The 23015-nt window shown below is 50.7% G+C and overlaps 1 protein-coding gene across 1 annotated transcript; it reads right to left on the reverse strand.

Moving 5' to 3' along the window:
- Window positions 1-17463: 17463 nt before the first annotated feature.
- Window positions 17464-18396, reverse strand: LOC128948281 (olfactory receptor 14J1-like). The gene has a single exon (XM_054292927.1). It carries the CDS (start codon window positions 18394-18396, stop codon window positions 17464-17466), a length of 933 nt encoding a protein of 310 aa, XP_054148902.1.
- Window positions 18397-23015: the final 4619 nt, after the last annotated feature.

The raw sequence follows: 23015 nt of genomic DNA on the forward strand, positions 1-23015 counted from the left end.
AAGGGACTTTGTTTTCTCCTCAGCTCCAGGCTGAACCTTCCAAGCTGCACTTGGGGGAGGTTTCCTTCTCTTTCCACTCCCAGGAAAAGCTCCGTCTCCTTCTGGTCACAGGGAGTCAAGGGCTGGTGGGCGATGTGGTGGTCAGAGGCCATCTGGGGTACAGTGACCATGAAATAATCAAGTTTTCAATTTTCAGTTAAACAAGGAGGGGGCATCAACAAAACTTCTACAGCGGACTTACAGAGATCAGACTTCAGCCCATTCAGGATGCAGATTTAGGAAGTACTGAACCAGGTGCTGTTTTTTAAGGGAAGAAGCCCTTTAAAACAAAGTTGTCCAGAAAGGGCATACTTCAAGAAAGAAATCTTGAAGGCACAGGAGGAGGCTGTCCCTATATGCCAAAAAATGAGCCAGCAAGGACAATATCTGGCCTGGCTGGGCATGGGGCTTTAGCAAGACTCAGGGGAAAAAAGAGGGTGCATCACCTTTGAAGGGTGAAGAGGGGCAGGAAACTCAGGAATGTTCAAGGTTGTTGTTAGGTCATGAGAAAGAAAATTAGACAGGTGAAAGCTCAATTAGGGATTAACCTGGTTGCTTCTGTGAAGGATAATAAAAATGATTTTATAAATACATGAATGGCAAAAGGAGGAGCAAGGACAATCTTCATTCTTTACTGGATGCAGGGAAGGACATGGTTACTAAAGATGAGGAAAGGCTGAGGTACTGAAAACCTTCCTTGCCTCAGTTTTCAGCAGTAAGACAGTTTGTCCTTACGACAAATGTCCTCCTGAGCTGGTAGATGGGCACAGGGAGCAGAGCAGCCCCCTGTAATCCAGCAGGAAGCTGTTGGTGACCTGCTGAGCCACTCACATGCTCACGGGTGTATGAGATTTGTGGCAGCTGTAGCTGGTCTATAGCTGCACAAATAATTTGGCCATGACAGACACTTACTGGACCAGCCTCGTTCATTAGATGGTAAAAGTAAACAAGTCCCCGGGTGTATCACTCATAGGTTGGATTGGAGCTCAAACAAGAGGACCCCAGCCAATCCCTTCAACCATGGATGCACCCACATCTTTGGCCAGTGAGCTGGGTGGAGTTGAGACCCTTGTCCAATGGTGTGCAAACCCAGGAAATTCAAAGTCCCTGTAAAAGGGGGAGTCCGACAATAAAATCAGCTGTTGCTGCATGACTTCGGTGTGTGTATGTGTCACATTCCTGTCTCCGCCATCAGTGACAAGGGGCCACTGTGACACTGCGGATCCAAGGAGACCATTGTGACTGAGGAACCTCAGGGAACCCAGAGTCCATTGTTCCATTGTGGGGCCCTGTGGAACCAAGGGGAGCACAGTGACATTTTGGGGCCTCATGGAACAATGGAGACTGTTCTGACACTTTGGGGACCCACTGGAACCAAGGGGCCATTACAGCATGGCAGGGCCTCATGGAAGCAGGGGGACTGCAGTGAACCCTGTGGGTCTCCATGGGATGAAGGGTCCAATGGAACCAAGGATACCATTGGGACACTCTGGGGCATCATGGAACCAAAGGTCCATTGTGACCCAGCAGGGCCTCATGAAACCATGGAGGCCATTTTTACACTTTGAGGCCTTGTGAAACCAAAGGGCCACTGTGGCACTTCAGGGACTTGTGGAGCCAAGGGGACCACAGTGACACTATGGGGTTCCATGAAACCAATGGTCTGTTGTGACAGGGCCTCATGGAAGCACAGAGCCATTATGACACGTAAAAAGAAAGGAGAACATTGTGACACTGTGGGGTCCCATGGAACCATGGGACATGGAACAGATCTGGTTGGTTTGGCCTCCCAGGGGCCGACTGACAGGCGCAGCTGATCTTGGAGTGTTGAGGGCTACATTTCATCAGCCCTTGCAAAATTGTTGCCCTGTGCTTTCCTTCCTATGGAAAAGAACCATCTGTCTTTCCAGGTGCTTTATGGAATCATGGAGACCATTGTGACACTAAAGGCCTCACTGAACCAAGGAGCCATTGTGACACTAAGGCCTCATGGAAGCAAGGAATCATTGTTACACTATGGAGTGTTGGCAGGCCAAAGGGGCAGTTGTAACACTCTATGGCAGCATGGAACCAAGGAGTCTATTGTGACACTACAGGGCCTGTTAAGGTTTGACACTGGCACAATGCCAGTGCCCCCCATGAAAATTCCCCCCTCCCTGGCATCTGCTGTGAGATGGTACCCGGGAATAAGCAAGGCAGGCTCCTGCTTAAGGAAAAAAAACTTTATTAACTAAACTACAAAAACTAAACTACAAAAGTAAAAGGAAAAAAACACAAGGAAAATGAAAACTACACAGAACCACTTCCCCCTCCTCCTCCATTCCAGATCCCCAATACATTTACACTTCTCAAAATTATCCACACTCGGTCTGGCACCACCCTTTAGAAAAATCAAATCTTCAGCTCATGAAGAGTAGACGGAGTCCTTCCTTGTCCCACGGACTTCTTGTCACAATCAGCAACCACCCGGAGTCCTGCTATCTCATGACATCTCTTTTCCATGCCAAGGTGCTCTCACCACCAGGCATGGGATGAGGCAGGGGCCTGCCTTCAGGGCCTTTTAAGGCTGCCTTGTCTCGTTCCAAGTAGAGCACAGTCTCATCTCTGGGACCTTTGTCCCTCCCATTTCTTCTATGCCCCCTGGGGCCGAGGGGTCTCGACACCATACTCTCTTGACTCCGAGCCTCCGCTTCCCCCTGCATTGCAGCCTCTGTATCACCAGGAAACAGTCCATGGATGTACAACAAAAGAGTCCAGCAAAATTGCCACTCCATCTTCCTCCATTCCTTCAACATCTCTCTTTCCCTTTGCCAGACCCCCTTACTGGCCTGTTTCTTCCTTCATCTTCCACTCTTATCCCTTTCCCAGGAAAGGTAATGTTCCATCAAGTTCTCACTATCCACAAGAGTTAAAAGCTCTCCCAGGTGGCCGGACTGCCTGCTGCCCCCCCACTTCTCCTCCAGTCGTGCTGCCGGCATATGATATCAAGTTTCAAGGTAAACAGTTCAAGCACGGGCTGCATTCTCTCCATCTCCAAAGGGGAAGGGGGGAGGGGGGGGATAAGCAGGTCGCACGATGCTCCCCCCACCCTTCCACCGAATCCAGGCCTAATGTAGATGGGCCACGTGGCTTTCCCCTCCCCCAGCCCAGCCAGCAACTGGGCCAGGGGAGAGGCCACACTCCTTCCCACCGGAAATCCCAAGAGGGCTCTGAAGGACAAGAGCCCTGCTTTTAACTCCTTGGGTTTGTAGTCTCAAGAGGCGGATCCAAATGCCCCACTGGTCAAACCAGGTGCTCATCTTAAAATCCAACCACCCATTGGTAACCACAGCAAAAACAACATATCCCAGATGTCCCATTTCTGGTCGAACCACGACAGGGCCCCATGGAACTAAGGATTCATGGAACAGTGCTGGAACACATCGAACCAAAGATGCCTTGTGACACTGTGGGGCCTCATGGAATGCTAGAGGCCATAATGACACATTGAGGCCTCGTTGAACAAGGGGCTGTGTAGGGCCTCATGGAACCAAGGAGACCCTTCTGACACTGTGAATCCCCATAAAACCAAGGGTCCAGTGTGACACCATGGAACCAAAAAGACTGTTGTTGGCTGTTGTTGGCAGTACAAAAGCTCTTTGAATCAATAGTCCATTGTGACATTGTGGGGCCTCATAGAACCATGGAGTCCATTATGACACTTCAGTACCCATTGGAACCAAGGGGCCACTGTGACACTGTGGGGCCCCATGGAAGCAAGGGGCCAGTGTTACACATCCAGGCCTGGTGGAACCAATGGGGCCATTGTGGTCCTGAGGAACCCAATAGAACCAAGGGGCCATTTTGAGACTCTGTGACCTCATGGAACCAAGGGGCCATTGTGGTATTGCGCAATCCCATGGAAAAATCCCATGGGATTCCACCCCCAAGGAATGCATTTTGACCCTGCAAGGCCTCATGGAGGCAAGTGGCCATTTAGCCACTGTGGAGCCAAGGAGACAATTGTTATATCATTGGGCCTCATGGAAACAAAGATATGTTCAGATCCTACAGGGCCTCATGGAACCAAGGGGCCATTGTGATGCTGTAGGGCCCCAAGGATCCAAGAACATGGAACAGGTCTGGCTGGCTGGGCCTCCTGGGGGCTGGGTGACTGGTCCAGCTGACCTTGGCATATTGAGGATCACTTATCATCAGCCCCTGAAACACTGCAGTTTTGTGCTTTCCTTCCTGTGGGAAAGAACTGTCCTTCTCCTCCAGGTGCTCATGGCCAAAATTGGGATTCTTCCTCCAAACCTGATTATATCCAAGGATTATTTCCGCATGTTACCTGCCAGGACAGACAGCTCTGGCTGGCCTTGGCCTTTTGGGGGCCACCTCTCATCTGCCTTCAAAACACCAGGGCCTGTACTTTTCTTCCCATGACAAAAAATATCATTCAAGTCCAGACATCTATGGCCAAAATTGGGAATGCACTGCCAAAGTTCCTTATATCCAAGGATAGCTCCCAGACAAAAGCTGCAAGGTCTGTCCAGGTTCCCTTGTCTTCCTGAGGGCCAGCTCTCATCTGCCTTTGAAACACTGGGGCTCCGTACTTTCCTTCCTGTGGAAAAGAACTGTCCTTCTCACCCAGATGCCCTGAGATAAAAGTGGGGTTTGGCCTCCCAAATTCTGTCTCTATAAGGATTCTTCCCTGACAACAAGTCTGGCTGGCCTTGACCTCCTTGGGACTGCCTCTAATCAGCCTTTAAAACCCTGGGGCTCTGCCCTTTCCTTCCTATGGAGAACTGTCATTCCAGTCCAGGAACCCATAGCTGAAACAGGATTCCACCCCCAAAACTCCCCGAATATCTAAGGGTTGCTTTCAGACAAAAACTGCAAGTACAGACAGGTCTGTCTTGCCTTGGCCTCTCGTGACTGCTTCTCACCTGCCTTCAAACCCTGGAATTCTGTGGTTTCCTTCCTATGGAAAAGAACTGTCCCTCTTGTTCAGGCATTCTTGGCCTCAGGCACTTGACCACTGTATAGTGTCACAGGAGCGCTGTGCTCAGTGGGGTGTAGACTGAGGACAGCAGAGGAGAGCCCTGGGAGGGACTGAAGGTTGGTTTCAGAGATGTTGGATCCTTTTCACATAGTAGAGGACAGCCAGAGAAAGAAAGAAATAATTCCAAGGGCAGCTGGGAAAACCCAAACTGGGCAGCTGGGAAGACCCAGACTGGACAGCAGGAGAAAAGAATTTCCCTGCCAGGGCAGGGCTGTGGGGCAGCACGTCCACCAGAAAGAGCCTAGAGCAGCCCAAGGCTTTGTGTGGGCAGGCAGAGGCAGGCAGGAGGCAGAGCTGTCAGCAAAGGAAGGGGCCAGCCAGGTGGGGCAGCCGGGGGATGTCAATAGCCTGCAGGGACAGAGGCGCAGCTTTGCTTAGCATCAGAGACATCTTTCCCTTGCTTGTCCCCTCTATCATCAATGCCACCAGTGTTCTGCTCTACCTGGAACCTGGGGAGACTTTCTCAGTCCTGTCCCTCAGATGGATCTATTTAAAGTATGAGAAACTTCAGTGTTTCACTCTCTTTGAGTCCCTGAGAAGTTCTTTGAGCTCACTCTGAGGGACTGAGTATGATGCAAAGAGCACCAAAGCCCCAGAGCCTCAATAAAGTCCTTGTGCTGTGTCTGTGCTGCTGAGCTGGCCCGGGCTCCTGGCCCAGAGGCAGCTCCTGGCAAGGGCAGCACTGCAGAGAGACAGCTCTGGCCAGGAGCAGCTCCTGTGCACAGCCCAGCAGGGCTGGGGCACTGCCAGGGCCCCTCAGGGACACCAGCAGGGCACAGACAGAGCTCACAGGGGCTCAGCACTGGCAGGGGCTATGGCATGTCCCAGAGGGGACTGTGTCACAGCAGCACCTCTGTGGCTGTGTCATAGAGGCACAGAGCAGCTGTGATGTCAGCAAGGGGCTGTGTGACAGCACAGAGTGGATAGTGTGAGGTCATCGAGCAGCTGCAGCAACATGGAGGGGATTGTGGGACATCACAGAGCAGGCCGTGATATCATGGCATGGCTGTATGGCATCATGGAGCTGGCTGTGATGTCAAAGTGTGTGCCGTGACATTACAGAGTGGCAGTGTGAAATCAAATAGAGGGTTTTGTGACATCACTGAAGGGATTGTTACATCACAGAGCTGGCTGTGATGTCATGGAGTAGGATGACTAGTGCAGACTCTGCCATCATAGAGGGTGGCTCTGTGACACCAGAGAGTGGGTTGGGGCATCACTGGGTAACTAAGTAAAATCACAGAACTGGCTGTGACATCACAAAATAGACTATGATGTCACGGTGTGACTGTGTGATATCACAGAGTCTTCTGTGACATCACAGAGTGTCACAGACATATTTTATGAAAACTCCTTCGCGAGGATTTTCCTCCTGAGAAGCTGAGAGGCCTTAGAAACAAAAGGTAAACAATAATTATCTGCTGCTGTGGAATGCCACAGGTACATCTTTGATTGGTTTCATGTGGTTGTTTCTAATTAATGGCCAATCACAGGTCTGTCTCGGACTCTCTGGTCAGTCACAAGATTTTATCATCATTCCATTCCTTTCTACTCCTTGCTAGCCTTCTTATGAAATACTTTCTTCTATTCTTAAAGTATAGTTTTAATATATCATTTTCTTTTAATATAATATGTATAATAAAATAATAAATCAGCCTTTTGAAACATGGAGTCAAGATTCTCATCTCTTCTCTTGTCCTGGGACCCCTGTGAAGACCACCAAATCAGAGCAGCTGTACTACATCACAGGGTGACATCTCAGAGTTGGCTCTGTGACATCACAGGGGCAGTGTGACATCACAGGTTGCTGTGTGACATCACAGGGGCTGTGTGAGGTCCCTGGAGAGGTCATTCTGCCCCAGCCCCCCTCACAGTTCCCCCCAGAGCAGTCCAAGCCTGCTCGTGCACAGCAGGGTCCCCTGTTCCCCCGGGTGCCCCTGCCCCTGGCCCCGCAGCCTCCCCCAGAGGATGTTCCATGAGATCAACCCCAGAGCCTGACACGGGGACGGGGGGACGGGGCCCTGGGGGTGGGATGGGGGACAGGGACCCCCTGGCAGGGTCCCTGTGTCCCCCAGGGCCAGAGCCTGGGCCAGGTCTCCTTCACCCTGTTACAAATGAGGCCTTGAGAATGCTGAAAAAGTCCCCAGCAAGGGATCAGCAAAAACCAGATTTAATATTAAGGGACAGCAGCACAAAGTTCCTTGGAAAGAATCACTCTGCTCCTGACTGGACACTTCAGGCACAGCAAGGAAACAAAGCAACAACAAAACCAAACCAAATCCAGGCAATCGAACCAGAAATGAACTGAGAACTGTCTCTGTGTGTGTGTGACACAAGGACAGTGAGGGCAAGGATAAAAGGAATATGGGCTAAAAGTTTAACAGAGCTGAAACTTAACAGGACTTAACATAACCTTGACTGATACTTTAAACTTGGCAATTTAACAAAAGAACAGCACTTAGCACTATTTAACGTAACTTATAATCTATGACTTTGCAATTTAACAGAGGAATGACATTTAACAGTATTGAACTTAGCTAATAACTTAAACTTAACAACTCTTAGCAGCATTTAACTTAACTTAGACCTTGTGACTTAACCTCACTTACAGGCCTGACTGACTCAGTTATCCAAGGCACTCAAACCCCTCAGAGAGCAGCATTTCCGCCATATTTCCCCAGCACAGGCACTCCTGTGTGCGTACAGACACAGAGTCAGGGCAAGGCTCCTGTGAGCAATTCCCCTGAGGGCAGGAAATGCTTACTGTGGATGCTTTGGCATCTCCCCAGCGGGTGAAGGGTCGAGGCTGGAAGAGTGGGGGGATCAGCCCAGGCTCCTTCGTTGTTCGATCCCCAAGTGCAGCAAACGGGAGAGTTCCCAGCTGGGAGAGGCCCCACTCAGACGGAGTCGCTGGCCCAGGAGTGTCACTATAGGACACGAAAGAACACAAGCTCACATCGTTGTTCTCAAGGTGAAGAAAAAAGGGGAAGTTTATTTTCTGACTCTAACATTTAGTTTTCCAAAAGTGACAGTGAATTGGAGGGTCACAGTCCCACCTCTCCAATGACACTGGACACACCAACAGTCCATCAAATCTCTCCTCCTCCACAAAAGAATGCAAAACAATGACTTATTTACAGAAAGTGTGTGAAAAAGTTCATTACAAGAATGCCAACATCAGAAGGCTTAGAACATCTTAAAAAACCAGGGCGACATATCACCCTTTTCTGTTTAAAAAGAAAAAAAAGAAAATGAACAATATGAAAAAGAAAACATGAACACTGTTCAGTGTCCACTTGCGGAGGAATCATCAGTGTGATCACTCTCATCATCTGCATCTGAGTCTTCATGCAACGATTCACCCGCTTGATGCCTTTCAGGTTGGTCACGGTTTTCATCTTGCTCGTCGGCTGGATTCTGTCTCTGCGGTCTCAGGTCAGGGTGAATACCCTTCGAAGGTACCCAGCGTACCCCAGTATCTGTGGATACACAAGCATACCCCCCCCAAAAGCGATAAGGTCATAGGGACCTTCCCACTGTTTGGTGACTAAATTCCACACCCGAACCTTTGCTCGAGGCTGCTGTGCCTCATCCGCAACCTGCAACAAGAAATGGTGATTCAAAATGACAGGATTATTTGAGTTCTGCAGCACAGTGATATGATTGATTGTGCACAAAGCTTTTGCCAGCCAACTGTGTGGGGTTTCACCCTGCTTCCATGTTTTTGTTTTTGAAGAACCCGCTTCGAGTACCATGAGCGCATTCTACAATAGTTTGACCAGTCGGAGAATGAGGGATACCAAACTTGTGCGAGACACCCCACAACTGCAGGAACTGCCACACCTTTTGCAATGCATAAGCAGGACCACTGTCAGTTTTCACAGCAGAAGGTATGCCCAGTACGGCAAAGGCCTGCCTCCAGTGGGCAAGGACATCACGGGCCTTCTCCCCAGTGTGAGCCGAAGCCCACATCGCAGAGGAGAACATGTCCACCGTGACATGCACGTACTTGAGTGGGCCAAACTCGGCAATCTGGGTGACATCGGTCTGCCAAAGCTCCAAGGCCCTAAGGCCTCTGGGGTTTACCCCAGCCGGGAAAGGCGGAGCAAGTGCATGGCAGTCATCGCTTGACTCAACAATGTCACGAGCCTCAGTTGGCATCAGCTGAAACTGCTTCTGCAGGGTATGTGCGTTCTGGTGGAAAAACCGATGTGATGCCTTGGCCTGCACAAGTGTATCAGGCTGAGGCGCTACCCACACTGGGTTAGCCAACTTGTCAGCCCTCGCGTTACCTTCCACTATAAAGCCTGGCAAATAGGTGTGACTCCTCACATGCACAACATAGAATGAATGAACCCAGGCCTGAATGGCACACCACAAGGTCTTCAGTAAATGAAACAGGGCAGGATTACTGATCTCCTTCAAAACGGAAAGACCCAACCTCTGTGCGGTATTGGCCACATAGGTGGAATCCAGGACCAAGTTGAAATGTTCCTGGGAAAATTTCTCAAATGCCATGACAGCCCTCAGTTCAACCAATCGGGCTGACCCATCCTCATGAGCTTCCAGAACCTTCCACTCAGATCCATCCCTTCAAGTAACAATGGCCTTTCCTGTTTTACCTGAACGGTCAGTGAAGACGGTGGGTCCTTGCACGGGTTCCTGGCTATTTTTGGGCCGCAAAGAGATTTGTCTGAATTTCGCCATATGCAGTAGCCTATGACTGGGCAGATGATAAATGATCTGCCCTGAAAAGTTTTCCAGAGCACTCTGCAGGGACACTCTGTTTGCAAAGCTCCAGTCAAAATCCTCCCGTTGCACTGGGAGTATGATCTTTGCGGGATCCACAGCCATCAATTGCAAACACTGTTGCCGGCATTTGATTATCAAGCGAGCAATCAGCTCAAACAATGCAGTTGCCGTCTTCTGAGGCTGATGGGGCAGGAAAACCCATTCCAAAACGTGCAAGGAATCAGACCATTTGTCACTCCATTGGCCAATGATGCTCGTGGGATGCGAATCTGGAGTGGTAATGAACACAGTGACATCAACAGAGGGATCAATGAGATAAACTTGGCAAGCCGAAACAGCTTGCTGAATCACTTCCAACACCTTAAGCGCTTCAGGGGTCAGTGTGCGAGGCGACTTTAGATCAGAGTCTCCTTTCAACAAATCATACAGAGGAGACAGCTGTGCGTTGGTTAGTCCCAAGTACAGATGTAACCAAGTGATGACACCTACCAATTTCTGAGCATCATTCAGTGTCTTCACAGAACGCACAAATTGCACCTCCTGGTGATGGATCGTCCGTTCCAGAATTTTGATCCCCAAGTACTTCCAAGGCGGTTGTTGTTGAACTTTTTCAGGAGCCACCTGCAGTCCATGAGCATGCAAAGCATCAAGCAACTGAGGCTGAATCCTCAGCAGCTCATCTTGGGTGGATGCAGCCACCAAAATGTCGTCCATATGATACAGACATGCATCAGGAAACTGCTTGCGAACTCCAGACAAGGCACGGGCCGCATACCACTGGCATATGGCAGGAGAATTGTGCATGCCCTGGGGCAATGTCCTCCATTGATTTCTCTGTGCAGGCTCAGCCTTGTTAATCGCTGGCACTGAGAAGGCAAACTTCGATCTGTCATTGGGATGCAAAGGAATCATAAAGAAACAATCCTTCAGGCCAGTCTGTGGGAAGCATGGTAGGCAATGGCATGCCCACCTGCCATGTTCCTATGCTTTCCATCATGGCATTAACCTTTTGGAGGTCTTCCAACAACCTCCATTTCCCAGATTTCTTTTTGATGCAGAAGACAGGAGTGTTCCAGAGACTGGTAGAAGGCTCCAGATGACCCTGGTCCAATTGCTCCTGCACCAGATTCTGAAGGGCGACCAATTTATCTTGAGGGAGGGGCCACTGCTTCTCCAAGACAGGTCTGTCCACCAGCCACTGAATAGGAGGTGTAGGACACTCTGCGCCCTTCATTGCAGTTGCCTACATCAAAAATCCATCCCAATGCGTACCCCCCAGACAGAGAGAACATCCCTCCCTCAGAGGTTGGCAGGAGTAGAAGTAACATGAGGCCTGACCCAGGTCATCTGTCCCTCTGGGTTCGCAACCAGCACAGGCCACTGGCTCGCATAGCATTGCGCCATCCCTCCCAGGCCCACAACAGACATCCCCACTGGATCCAAGGGCCACTCTGGGGGCCAGGCAGCAAAGGAGAGAACCATGACGTCAGCACCTCTGTCAAGAAGCTCGTTGAGGTGGATCTCCAACGGTGTCGCACCAGGAACAGACAGGGTACACAGTATCTCGGGATGGTCCTTGGTCAGGACAGCAGTCCGGTGAACTTGAGGCGGCCCAGTGAATCCAAAGCCACCAGCTCCACATGACCGGTCAGCTGTCCTGTGAACAGAGGACTTAAAAGGCACAAGTTGAGCAAGTCACATCCCTTTTGGGATTGTGACGGGAGGGGGTGGGTCTGGAGACCATGGCACAAATCTGCCCTGTGAAATCTGCATCAATGAACCCCAGGTGCACAATGATGCCCTGAAGGGTGGCACTAGACCTCCCCATCAGGAGAGCACTCATGCCCTCACTCAAGGGACCAAAGGCATCCAGGGAAACCTTGTGTATTTTAAAAGATTCTAAGACAACTCTTGCTGCAGTGCAGACATCCACACCTGCTGATCCGCAGGTGCTGGCTGCAAGCCGGCAAAGGCGATCTTCATCAGCTCTGGAGTCTGGAGAAAAGCTTGTGTCTGCACGCGTCCCTCCTGCATGCTCCACTTCACGTTTCCCGAGCCCAGTAAAGCCTGGCCATTAACATGAACAGTCGCCTTGCAGACATTGGACATGTGATTCAGCCTACCACACGGACCACACAAAAACATGGGGAATTTGACCTTCCGTGCTTTCTTTCCCCACTTCGTGCCAGCCTGCGCATTCCCCTGCTGTGGCCCTCCCTGCAGTGCCGCCCAGACAGGCTGCACAGCGGCAGCCATGGCAGCCAACTTCCAACCCGAGGGAATGATGTCCACACAGGCCTCCGCCATCTGGGAGAAAGTAGGAAAACCAGGCAGAGCCACTATGACCATCCTGCAAGCATCATTGCAATTACACCTCACAAGGTTTGCAATCACAGTCCTCTGTGCCACAGGATCAGGCACCTGCCTCTCCACAGACACAGTCAGCCTAGCCACAAATGCCATCAACCCCCTGGACAATGGTCGCAAATGGCTGCCTCGGAGCAGCCATTTCCAGGGTCTGAACAATCGCTGCTGTGCCCAGTGGGTGGCACTGGTCAAGCACAAGGGGAACAAGGCCAACCTGCCCCCAAACATCTTCATAAAGCCCCGTGCCCAACAGCATGTCCGTGACAACCCCACACCTGGGGTCCTGTGGCACCAGTGCAGCATTCTGCACCACCACTTGGGCCACCAAGCGAGCACACTTGGTCTCAAAAACACCAAATTGCACAGGGTCAAAAAGAGAATGTGCCACACGATGGAGGTCATGAGGCGTCAGCATGTCTGAAGCAACCCTCTGGAGAGTCTGCATAACCTCAGCAGACCCCAAACCATGTTGTGAGATGCAAAGCTGTGTTTCGTGTCAGGTACAAACAGGTGACGTGTGTACTTGTGAATGCGAAATGTGTGGACATCGACAATGAGATAGTCATGAATTCTAATAATAACTGAGGAAAATAAAGCATGGAAAAAAGGCCTTTGAACCTATCTTTTGTTTGCAATTAATCCTGGTTGATTTAGGAGCATTGGAATTAAGGTGTTAAGGATGTTGCTTTTTGCTTGCATTTAATCCATAAAAAGCTCTGCAATAATAACCTTTTGAAGTATAATTTTAGAATATTACTTGTATCCTTGAAACTATAGCTTTGGAAGATATATAAAGGAAATATGCTTATCTCACACCTTATTGAAGCAGAGAAAAACAGCTTGAGAAAGGAAGATGAACATCACCTCAAGGATTTATGGTTTTGACCAAAGGGAAGCTGGACATCACTGTTATGAAATTTACAGTCTCTGCAATTAAAAGGTGGACCCATATCTGGGGAGCTCGACCCCACCAGATGGGATTCGTCTTTCTTCTTTCAGAAACTGGACCGTCACCATCTGGAGATACTCCTTTGAGATACATCCTGAGAAATTAAAATCACAATAGTGTATAGAATTGTGATGTAATAATTTGGAATAAAAATTGCTGATGAGTAAAAGATTGGAAATAGAAACTGCTGAAAAAACCTGATAGGTACCCCTATAAATACCTGTAACCATCAATTATCGGTATGCAGTTGGAGGGAAAACTTCCCCCACTGTACCCAGCGCTGTATTGCTCATACTTTACCATATTAAATAATAAATTGATTGCTGCTTGAATATTGGCCTAGTCAAGCTTCTTATCCATAACAATGCTGAGCAACCACATCACAGACTTCTCTCTCCAACTTGTATGAAAGGGTTTCATGGGCGTTATGAGTAACACCCCTGAGCACAGGGAAAGCCTGGGAACCCCCTGGCAAAGCCACCGCACTTGCTGTGTCCTGGTACTTGGGCCCCACAGAGACAAGAGTAGATGATTGACTGGGAGCCACGTCAACACCACTCGCCCCTGCATCCCCTGCAGCACCAGCAGAGCCAGAGGAGCCCACTCTGCGATCCTGTGCATGGCACAAGAACACAGGCCCAGACATCTCGTCAGACTTAGTTTTGGCTTCTCGCCAGAAACACTTGGGGTTCCTCAGACACACAGTCATCTGGCACAAGGGAAGTGTCCACAAATTCGACGAGGATGTGCCACAGCCCCAGGAACCCACCGGCCTCCCGCTGGCCATGTCAGCATTCACGCTAAAGGTAAATACCCCAGCGCCCTATCGCACCACAGCCTCGACAGGGGCGCCTTGGCGGGTGCAGGTGCCGGCATGGCCCGCAAACCTGGTGTGGACTGGGACAATGTGACCGTGGTCACAGGGGTTTTCAGGATGAGAGAGAGACGAGAATGTTGACTCCATGATCAGAAGGCTTGATTTATTATTTTATTATATATATACTACATTATAACTATACTAAAAGGAAATAGAAAGGAAAAGATTTCTCAGAAGGCTAAGCTAAGAATAGAATCGAAAAGAATGAATAACAAAGATCTGTGTCTCGGCAGAGAGCGAGAGCCAGCTCTGCCATGATTGGTCAGTACATCCAAACATCCGCAGGAGACCAATCACGGATCCACCTGTTGCATTCCACAACAGCAGATACCCATTGTTTACACTTTGTTGCTGAAACTTCTCAGCTTCAGCAGGAAAAATCCTAATGAAAGGATTTTAATGAAAAAATGTCTGCGACAGGACGAGACCAGTGTGGGGCCCTTGTCCCCGACATGGAGGAGGGGAGGGGTGCCCAGAGAGGTGCAGCCCGTGGAGGCACATCACTGCGGAGCGGCACAAGGGAGCCCAGCACAGCCAAATCCACCCCAGGGGAACAATCGCTATCCCCCCATTTGGACCTGTCCCCCAGCACACCATCCCAGGGTGGGGGAGAGAGCTCCACATGGCACAGAAACTCAAACTCCCCCTCGTCCACATCTGAGACAGAAGGGCTTCCCTGGGAACTCCAAGGGGTACAAGAACCAGAACCCTGCCAAAGCTCCTCACACTTTTTCCACTGCATCAGCAGCGATCCCACCTCTACGGTGCAATCATCAAAGAGGGCCTCCATGAGGCAGACCCATAGGAGAGACCGCGCCTCCCTAGAGAATGCGTTCACAGGGTCTGAAAACAGCCCTCGCTCTCGGGCCCACAGAAACAATCTCTCAAAATCATCCCAGGAAATAGAAACCTGTTTCCACTCCAGGACCCCCCTCCAGAGATCCAAAATGAGGGAATCCTCCTTGAAACCCACAGCTGTTGCCATTACCCCAAGAACAGCAGGCAAAGCACCAAAGAGAGGGGGAGAATTAAACCTCACCGGCAATCTGGACTCTGTGTCTCAGCCTTTGCTGCAGTACACGTCGGCCGTCACCAGATGTCACTAGAGGACACAGAAGACCAGAAGCGCACCCCGCTGTTCTCAAGGTGAAGGAAAAAAGGGGAAGTTTATTTTCTGACTCCAACACTTGTAGTTTTCCAAAAGTGACAGCGCATTGGAAGGTGACAGTGCCACCTCTCCAATGACACTGGTCAAACCAACAGAACTTCAACTCTCTCCTCCTCCATAAATGAATGCAAAACAATCAGTTATTTACAGAAAGTGTGTGAGAAAGTTCACTACAAGAATGTCAATATCAGAAGGCTTAGAAAATGTTAAAAACCAGGGTGACACCCGTGCAGCACTACAGGCTGGGGACAGAGTGGCTGGAGAGCAGCCAGGCAGAAAGGGACCTGCAGGGACTGATGGACAGCAGGCTGGACATGAGGCAGCAGTGTGCCCAGGTGGCCAAGGAGGCCAATGGCTCCTGGCCTGGATCAGGAATGGTGTGGCCAGCAGGAGCAGGGCAGTGACTCTTCCCCTGCACTCGGCACTGGTGAGGCCACACCTCGAGTACTGTGTCCAGTTCTGGGCCCCCAATTTAGGAAGGACATGGAGGGGCTGGAGAGTGTCCAGAGAAGGGCAACAAGGCTGGTGAGGGGTCTGGAACACAAGACCTGTGAGGAGCAGCTGAGGGAGCTGGGGTTCTTTATCCTGGAGAAGAGGAGGTTAAGGGGAGACAAGGCCAAGTCAGGGCACAGGTTGGACTTGATGATCTCCAAGGTCTTTTCCAACCTTGCTGATTCTGGGATTCTCTGAAACCACCCTTGGAGCAGTTGCAGGAGGAGGCCTGGGCCTCCTCTTCAGAAGCTCCAGCAGCCCAGGTCCCTCAGCTTTTCCTGCCAGCCCCAAAGCCCATCCTGTCAGTCCTGCGGAGCCTCTGCAGCTCCTCCTCACTGCCCAGAACAGGGAGCCGCAGAGCCAGACACAGCAGCCCAGATGTGCCCCCCTGGCCTGGGGTGCCTCTGGTAAGGGAGCAGCAGGAGGCACTGCAGGAGCCTGCAGACAATTCCTGCAGCATTTGTAGCATGATGCTGCTGCCCAAGGGACATTCCCATGGTGCCAAGTCAGGAACTGCAATGGAGAGTGGGGCCAGAGAGGAAAGGGCAAACAGGGATGGGCTGTTTGCGGAGAAAGGACCAGGGCTGGGCAAAAGGAAGAAAGCTGTACAAGGGAAGAGGAAAGAAAACAAAAGTGAAGACAAGGAAATGCTGAGGGCAGTTTGGGGGTGGCTTCCAGGCAGCCCTGGCTCTGAGCAACAGCGTCTGCAATGGCACAGGAAACTCCCAGCTGATGGGAACAAACTTTCTGGCTTTCTGCAGAGGCCAGGACAAAGCTGAGCACTTTCCCTGGCATGCCCCAGCCCTTGCTGGCCCCAGGGGCTGATGGAATTTGTGCTCCCTCAGGTTCATGTCCCCAGAGCAACAGCATGGGGGTGCTCCTGCCTGCTGTGTGCAATGCAAACGGGGGCTGCTGAGCCAGTGCTGACATGTCTGTGCCTGCAAGGATGGGGCACCTGTGTGAGCTGGGGGAGAGGCCAGGGTTGCAGAGGGGGGATGTTGTTGGCAGCTCCATGATGCTCTGGGATGCTGCCTTGGACTGTCCAGCGCACTGGGGATGGATCAGCCCCTGTTCTGCTGCTCCTTCCCATCTCCTCCAGGGCCCTTGCAGAGTCCCAGCCGTGCTGTTTGCCCCCAGCCTGCCCACAGCCAGCCTGGGGCCTGCTCACGGGGGTTTTCTGTGCTGAGCATTGGCCTGGACGTGTCCTTGAGAGAGCCTGGGCAAGGAGCCTGGAGCCCCCAGGCCCTGGCCTGAGGCGTCAGCGCTGTCCCAGCAGTGCCCATGGCCTGTCCCTGCTGCAGCCCCGGCACTGCCACCCCCAGGACTGTGCCCGGCCCTGAGAGCACTCAGGCCCTACAGCAACACCAGGGCCACCAGGGCAGTGGGGCAGGGCCACAGCAGCAGCACTGGCAACATCAAGTGCTGCTGCTGCTGGGCACAGCTGCTGGGCCAGCACTGATCTGCCCCCAGCTCTGCACACAGACATTGCTGCTGCAGCTCCAGAGAAGGCAACAAAAGGGCATCGCTGCAAGAAAACTCTGCTGGGAGATCCTTCAGTTCCTTTAAAGTCACCAAGAGCACAGCCCCTCATTGACACAGTCTTTGGCCACAGGGAAGGTGGAGTGAAACAAAATGAGAAATTACACAAACAATGACATTTCTTTGTAGATAATGTGAAAAAATAAAACAAGAGATAAAATACTCCACAACCAAACCAACAAGAAGTTTCAAGGATGAGTTTTATTAAAAGTCATTTGCAGAAAGTGGCTAGCAGTTTAATGTTTCTGAAACCATCCAGTCATCAGTCTCCTCACTGCAGCCTTGAGCTCCTGGTTCCTCAGGCTGTAGATGAGAGGGTTCAGGGCTGGAGGAACCACTGAGTATAGAACTGAAACTGACAGATCTAGGGATGGCGAGGACATGGAGCGGGGCTTCAGGTAGGTAAATATGCCAGTACTGACACACAGAGAGACCACAGCCAGGTGAGGGAGGCAGGTGGAAAAGGCTTTGTGCCGTCCCAGCTCAGAGGGGATCCTCAGCACGGCCCTGAAGATCTGCACATAGGAGAAAACAAGGAACACAAAACAGCCAAAGGCTAAAGAGATGGAAAACACAATTAGCCCAAATTCCCTGAGATTTGAGTGTGAACAGGTGAGCTTGAGGATCTGGGGGATTTCACAGAAGAACTGGCCCAGGGCATTGCCATGGCACAGGGGCAGGGAAAATGTATTACCTGTGTGCAGCAGAGCATTGAGAAAGGCACTGGCCCAGGCAGCTGCTGCCATGTGGGCACAAGCTCTGCTGCCCTGGAGGGTCTCGTAGTGCAGGGGTTTGCAGATAGACATGTAGCGGTCATAGCACATGATGGTCAGGAGGGAAAGCTCTGCTGAGATGAAGAACACAAAGAAAAAGAGCTGAGCAGCACATCCTGAGTAGGAGATGTCCCTGGTGTCCCAGAGGAAATTGTGCATGGCTTTGGGGACAGTGGTGCAGATGGAGCCCAGGTCGCTGAGGGCCAGGTTGAGCAGGAAGAAGAACATGGGCATGTGCAGGTGGTGGCCGCAGGCTACGGCGCTGATGATGAGGCCGTTGCCCAGGAGGGCAGCCAGGGAGATGTCCAGCAAGAGGCAGAAGTGCAGGAGCTGCAGCTGCCGCATGTCTGCCAATGCCAGCAGGAGGAAGTGGCTGATGGAGCTGCTGTTGGACATTTGCTGGGGCTGCGCTTGGGGACCTGTTCATGGAGGAATAGATAGTGAAGAGTTAGGGGAGATAGTTGTAATAAAAATCAAAGCCATTTCCCATATACCCTGCCCTGGAAAACAGAGACACAATCTTTGGTTTTTGAGTACTGAGGTTTTTTTTATAAGCTCCCCCATATCTCTCCTTGTGTTCTTGGAAATCAGAAACCCTCTGCATTTCTACTCCACGCAGGGAGAACAGAGCAAGTTCTGGGAGGCAAAGTGATGAGAGGAAACTAGGGGAGATTGTCATTCATTCTGACCTGTTCTGAGTTTTTTTGGGTTTTAAACTTTCCAGGTGGAGGGTGATAACCTTCCCATGCTTCCCGTAAAACGTCACCACGTCCTGCTGAGAGCAGATGGATCCACCATAGCCCACTCCATGTTTTTAGCCAAGGACTCATCTTGCTCATTTCACGAACTCAGCAGCCTTTTCAGTGTCAGAACACCTCTGCTTTTCCCCATCAATCTTAGAACTCAGAGATGCTCTAGGAGCGGTTTGTATCCTGGATTGAAGCTCCGAAGCTCCCAGCTTGGACTGAAATCTCAGAGAGATTTCCAAGTGTCCTCATGATGGCATTGGATGAAGGGAGATGCAGCTCCTTCCCTGGCTGCACTGACAGCATTGTCCAGAGCTGGGTACTGGGGACAGCGTCACCCTGAGCCAGCTGTGCCCCCTGCCAGAGCCCCCAGGGCCGGGCAGCTGCTCCCAGCCCTGTGCTCTGCAGAGGGAACTGGGCCTGGGGCTGCAGAGCTGCCCCATGGCTCTGCTGCAGCTCTGCCTGCACAGGAGGGGCTGCACGCCTTGGAGCCCCAGCCCTGAGGGCGGAGGCTGGGCTGGGGCACAGGAGGGAGGGGGCTTGTTCAGAGGGAGGGGCTGCACTGGAGGGGATCCTGTGGGCATCTCTAAACTCTCCCTGCCACAGCATTGCTGGGTTTACTTTTCTGTCATTCCCTGATCTTCTCTCTGATTCCTGGAGATTTCCCTCCTGCAGGTGTTTCCCTGTGCCTGATCTCTCCCTGCCAGCACTCACAGACCCCAAATCTCTGTGGACTCTCCTTGGCCCTACAGAACCCTGCCTGTTTGCAGGGCACTGGCTGGGGGAAGGTTCTGTTTGCAGCCTGGAGAAAGCACAGCTCAGACTGAGCCTGATGGCTCCAGCAAATGTGATGCTGGTGCTGTCTATCGGCAGAGGAGGGGCGGAAAGCTCATTAGGGATCTCCTGTGAACATATTGATCAGTGAATTTACGAGGTCAGATCTAACAGGCAATTGTCAAAATTTATAGTCATCCTTTAAAATTAACCTCCCATCCCTGCCATTCTCCAATAGTAGGAAACTGAATGCAAAGTCTAAGGAAATATCTTATATTTTATCAAAATCCTTGACTTGGAAATATTGTATGACTGATCAGAACCCCTCAGCATGTCAAAGCTTCATGAACATTTCACCTCCGCTACACCAGAAATACTCAGAGTTGTACTCACAGAGTCTGTAGGCATTGGGATGTTCCACCTTCAGGAGATGGCTCCAGGAGCTGCAGCTGCATTGTCCTGCAGCCAGAGGTTCCTTTGCCAAGGGCTGGCAGTGATTCTGCCCCAGGCACTTCTCAGCACCTTCCCAGCCCTGACTGATTGAAGCTCTCTGTGCTGTGCCGGGGGTGGCTGCAGGTAGTGCCCCAGCCCTGCTGGGCTGGCAGAAGAGCTGCTCATCAAGAGAAATGTGCTTTTGAAGCTCTTCTTGGTTACCAGGAGCTGCCTCTGTGCCAGGGGCCCAGCCCAGCTCAGCAGCACAGACACAGCACAAGGACATTAATGAGCCTCTGGGGCTTTGTGCTCAGGCCCTGAACATCAGTCCCTGAGAGGGAGCTGAAGAAACCTATCAAGAACTCCAAGGCAAAATCCAACTCCAAAGTTTCTTGGACTTTTAATGAGTCCCACTGAGGGACACGACTGAGACAGTGTCCCCAGGCCCCAGGCAGAGCAGAGAACTGGAGGCTGTCATGACAGGTGGGGACAAAGAGAAGCCAGGTCTTGGTGCCCCGGGGCACAGCAGCAGGGTCTGTGCCACCAAGGGCTGTGAGGAGACACCTTGTCGTGAGGCCCTGGGGCCTCCTGGCACAGCCCCAGCCAGGCTGGGCACTGTCGCCCCCTTGTCCTGCCCTCAGTTTTCCCCCCTAGCCCACATCCCAGAGGCCTCAAGGATCTGCTGGAAGGAGTCCCTGGGGAGCCTTGCTCAGGAATGGCCCTGGGGGCTCCTGAATGCTCCCTGCAGGGATTGCAGGTTTTTCAAAGGACTTTGGGTTTTGCTTTTGCCTTGGAGTCTCTGAGAGGTTTGTGCAATCATGGCCTCCAATTATCTGCTGTAATTAGTCCCTGGAGAGGCTTTGTCAGTAGCAACACTCAGTGGGGCTCATTAATGCTTCAGGGTACTTCAGTTTTTTAAGGTACTTGGTGTTTCCCGTTTGATAAATACTCTATGAAAAAGATTGTGCAGTCACAGCCTCCAATTACCTGCTTTAATTTGTCCCTTGCGAGCCTTTATCAGTAATGACACTTAGTGGGCTCATTAATGATTCAAGGTACTTCAGTTATTTTAAGCTATTTTTTGTTGCCCTTTTGATGCAGACTCTGTGAGAGTTTTGTGCAATCATGGCCCCAATTTTCTGCTTTAATGAGTCCCTTGAGAGCTTTGTACTGATGCTCAGTGAGGCTCATTAATGCTTTGAGATACTCAAGGTTTTTAAGATACTTTGGCTTTTCCTTTCCACTCTGAATCTCTGAGAGGTTTTTGTGCCATCCTGGCCTCCAATTCTCTCCTCTAAGGAGCCTATGAGGAGCTTGTGTTGGGGATGGACCTCAGGGAGACTCATTCATGCTTTCAGACACTTTGGGTTTTCTTCTGACTTTGACTCCTGGAAAGGTTTGTGCTATCTCCTCCTAAGCCTGAACTTCCAGGGCTTAGCTCCAAATGCACCACAGGGCTCATTAGGATCGGGCAAGTCCTGACAAACCATGGCTCTGCCTTGATTTCCCTCTGGTCTGGAGCAGTTCATTAGGAATATTTCCTTTTACAGTTATGGAGAAATATTTCAAAGAGCTTCTAAGAAATATGTAATCCTCTTTTAAAGAGTGTATTTTATTACTGTTCTCTTTAGAGAAGAGCCGATTGCAGCATTCTGTGATTGATATTGATGTAGGGCTGCTCCTAAGCAGGTCTGGCCAGATCAGAGAAGTTGTTTATCTTGACAGCTTATCCATTGTTGGCAACCTTGCTCCACATTCCCCAACCCCATGTGAGAAACGACTTTTACTTTCAAAAATTGAAATGCTTTATTAAAACCCTGTCAAAATACAATGGAAGACTGAATAAAGGAAAGAATACAGCGCCACAGGCAAAGAATTCAGTCACTATGTGCTCATCCACAAAATGGATGTTCTGTCTTTTATACCTCCAGCCCCTCACAAATTCTTGTCAATCGACTCCTTCTTCTCTGTCCAGTGGTGGAGGTCACTGTCTTACACCTTGATTGGAGGTCAGGTGCTGCCACAGTAACAAGCCAACCCTCCCAAATGCCCCAACTACTGAGGGCATCCTGTGATAACAATGCAAGGGAGAGGGGAGGGATAACTATACATCTACAAAACTTCTCTGAACATATATTTAATATTCACCCCTTAATTGTGAGAGTCAACCATAGGATTACTCATCTATAAGAACCCCTTTTTCTTTTTCTATAAGTCAGTTTTCTCAAACAATTAAGTGAAAAACTTTCTCTCTCTCTTGAATGAGTCATACCAGCATCTGTTGATGTGGGCAAGGACAGTGGGAACAGGAGGAAAAAATCTCAGGTTTTCCTTAGACACACTTATTTGGAATGCACAAAGGCATCACAGAGGTCCAGTAGGGCTCCCATCTACCATGCTGTGGCTGCTACCCATAGTCAGTGTGTCTTAGGGGTATCTTATCTCTGAGTACAGAGGCCAACTCGGTCCTGCCCTCCAGTCCCTGTTGAATTAAAGGACAACTGAGGAATGATAGACGTCTTGTGTAGCCTTTTGTCCCTACCTTACCAGGCCTACAGGGTTGCTACCCACAGCAGGGCTATGGAGGCTTCTTGGTAGCAAACAAAGGGGCCTACCGGTCTTGTCCTCCTTCCTTTGTCTTATTTTCTTAAAGAAGCTGTCCCATTACCTTTTACTGTCCTTTGTGTACTTCCCCTCAACAGATGCTGGTAATTCTCACCCATTTAAAACAGGAAGAGTTCTCAAGCTGGTTGGTGGAAGCTTGACTCTACTTTTGGGGTGTCTTGGTGTTTTTCTGGTTGTCTCTCAGTCTCTGCTTGAGAATCAATCTTGTTTCACTCAGCCTGGATGTTACAGTCCACTCTTTGGGTTCTTCTACTGGGCGTTTGACTCTGTTGGCATGAGTCCATCCCCGCTCTGCAGTTTGCACGGCCAATTCGGTGGTGAGCAGTACCTGAAAGGGACTTTCCCACTGAGGAGTTAGAGGCTGATCTCTCCATGACTTAATAATCACCCAATTCCCAGGATTAATATTATGGCTTCTGAAATCCAGGGTGGTAGTTT

Source organism: Melozone crissalis, unplaced genomic scaffold (genome assembly GCF_028551555.1).
Source record: "Melozone crissalis strain CALT ecotype California unplaced genomic scaffold, PUWL_Pcris_2 ptg000120l_1, whole genome shotgun sequence".
NCBI lineage: Eukaryota > Metazoa > Chordata > Aves > Passeriformes > Passerellidae > Melozone > Melozone crissalis.

Coding starts and splice junctions, on each gene's coding strand:
- LOC128948281 (XM_054292927.1), bottom strand. CDS start 18,396: ATGTCCAACAGCAGCTCCATCAGCCACTTCCTCCTGCTGGCATTGGCA.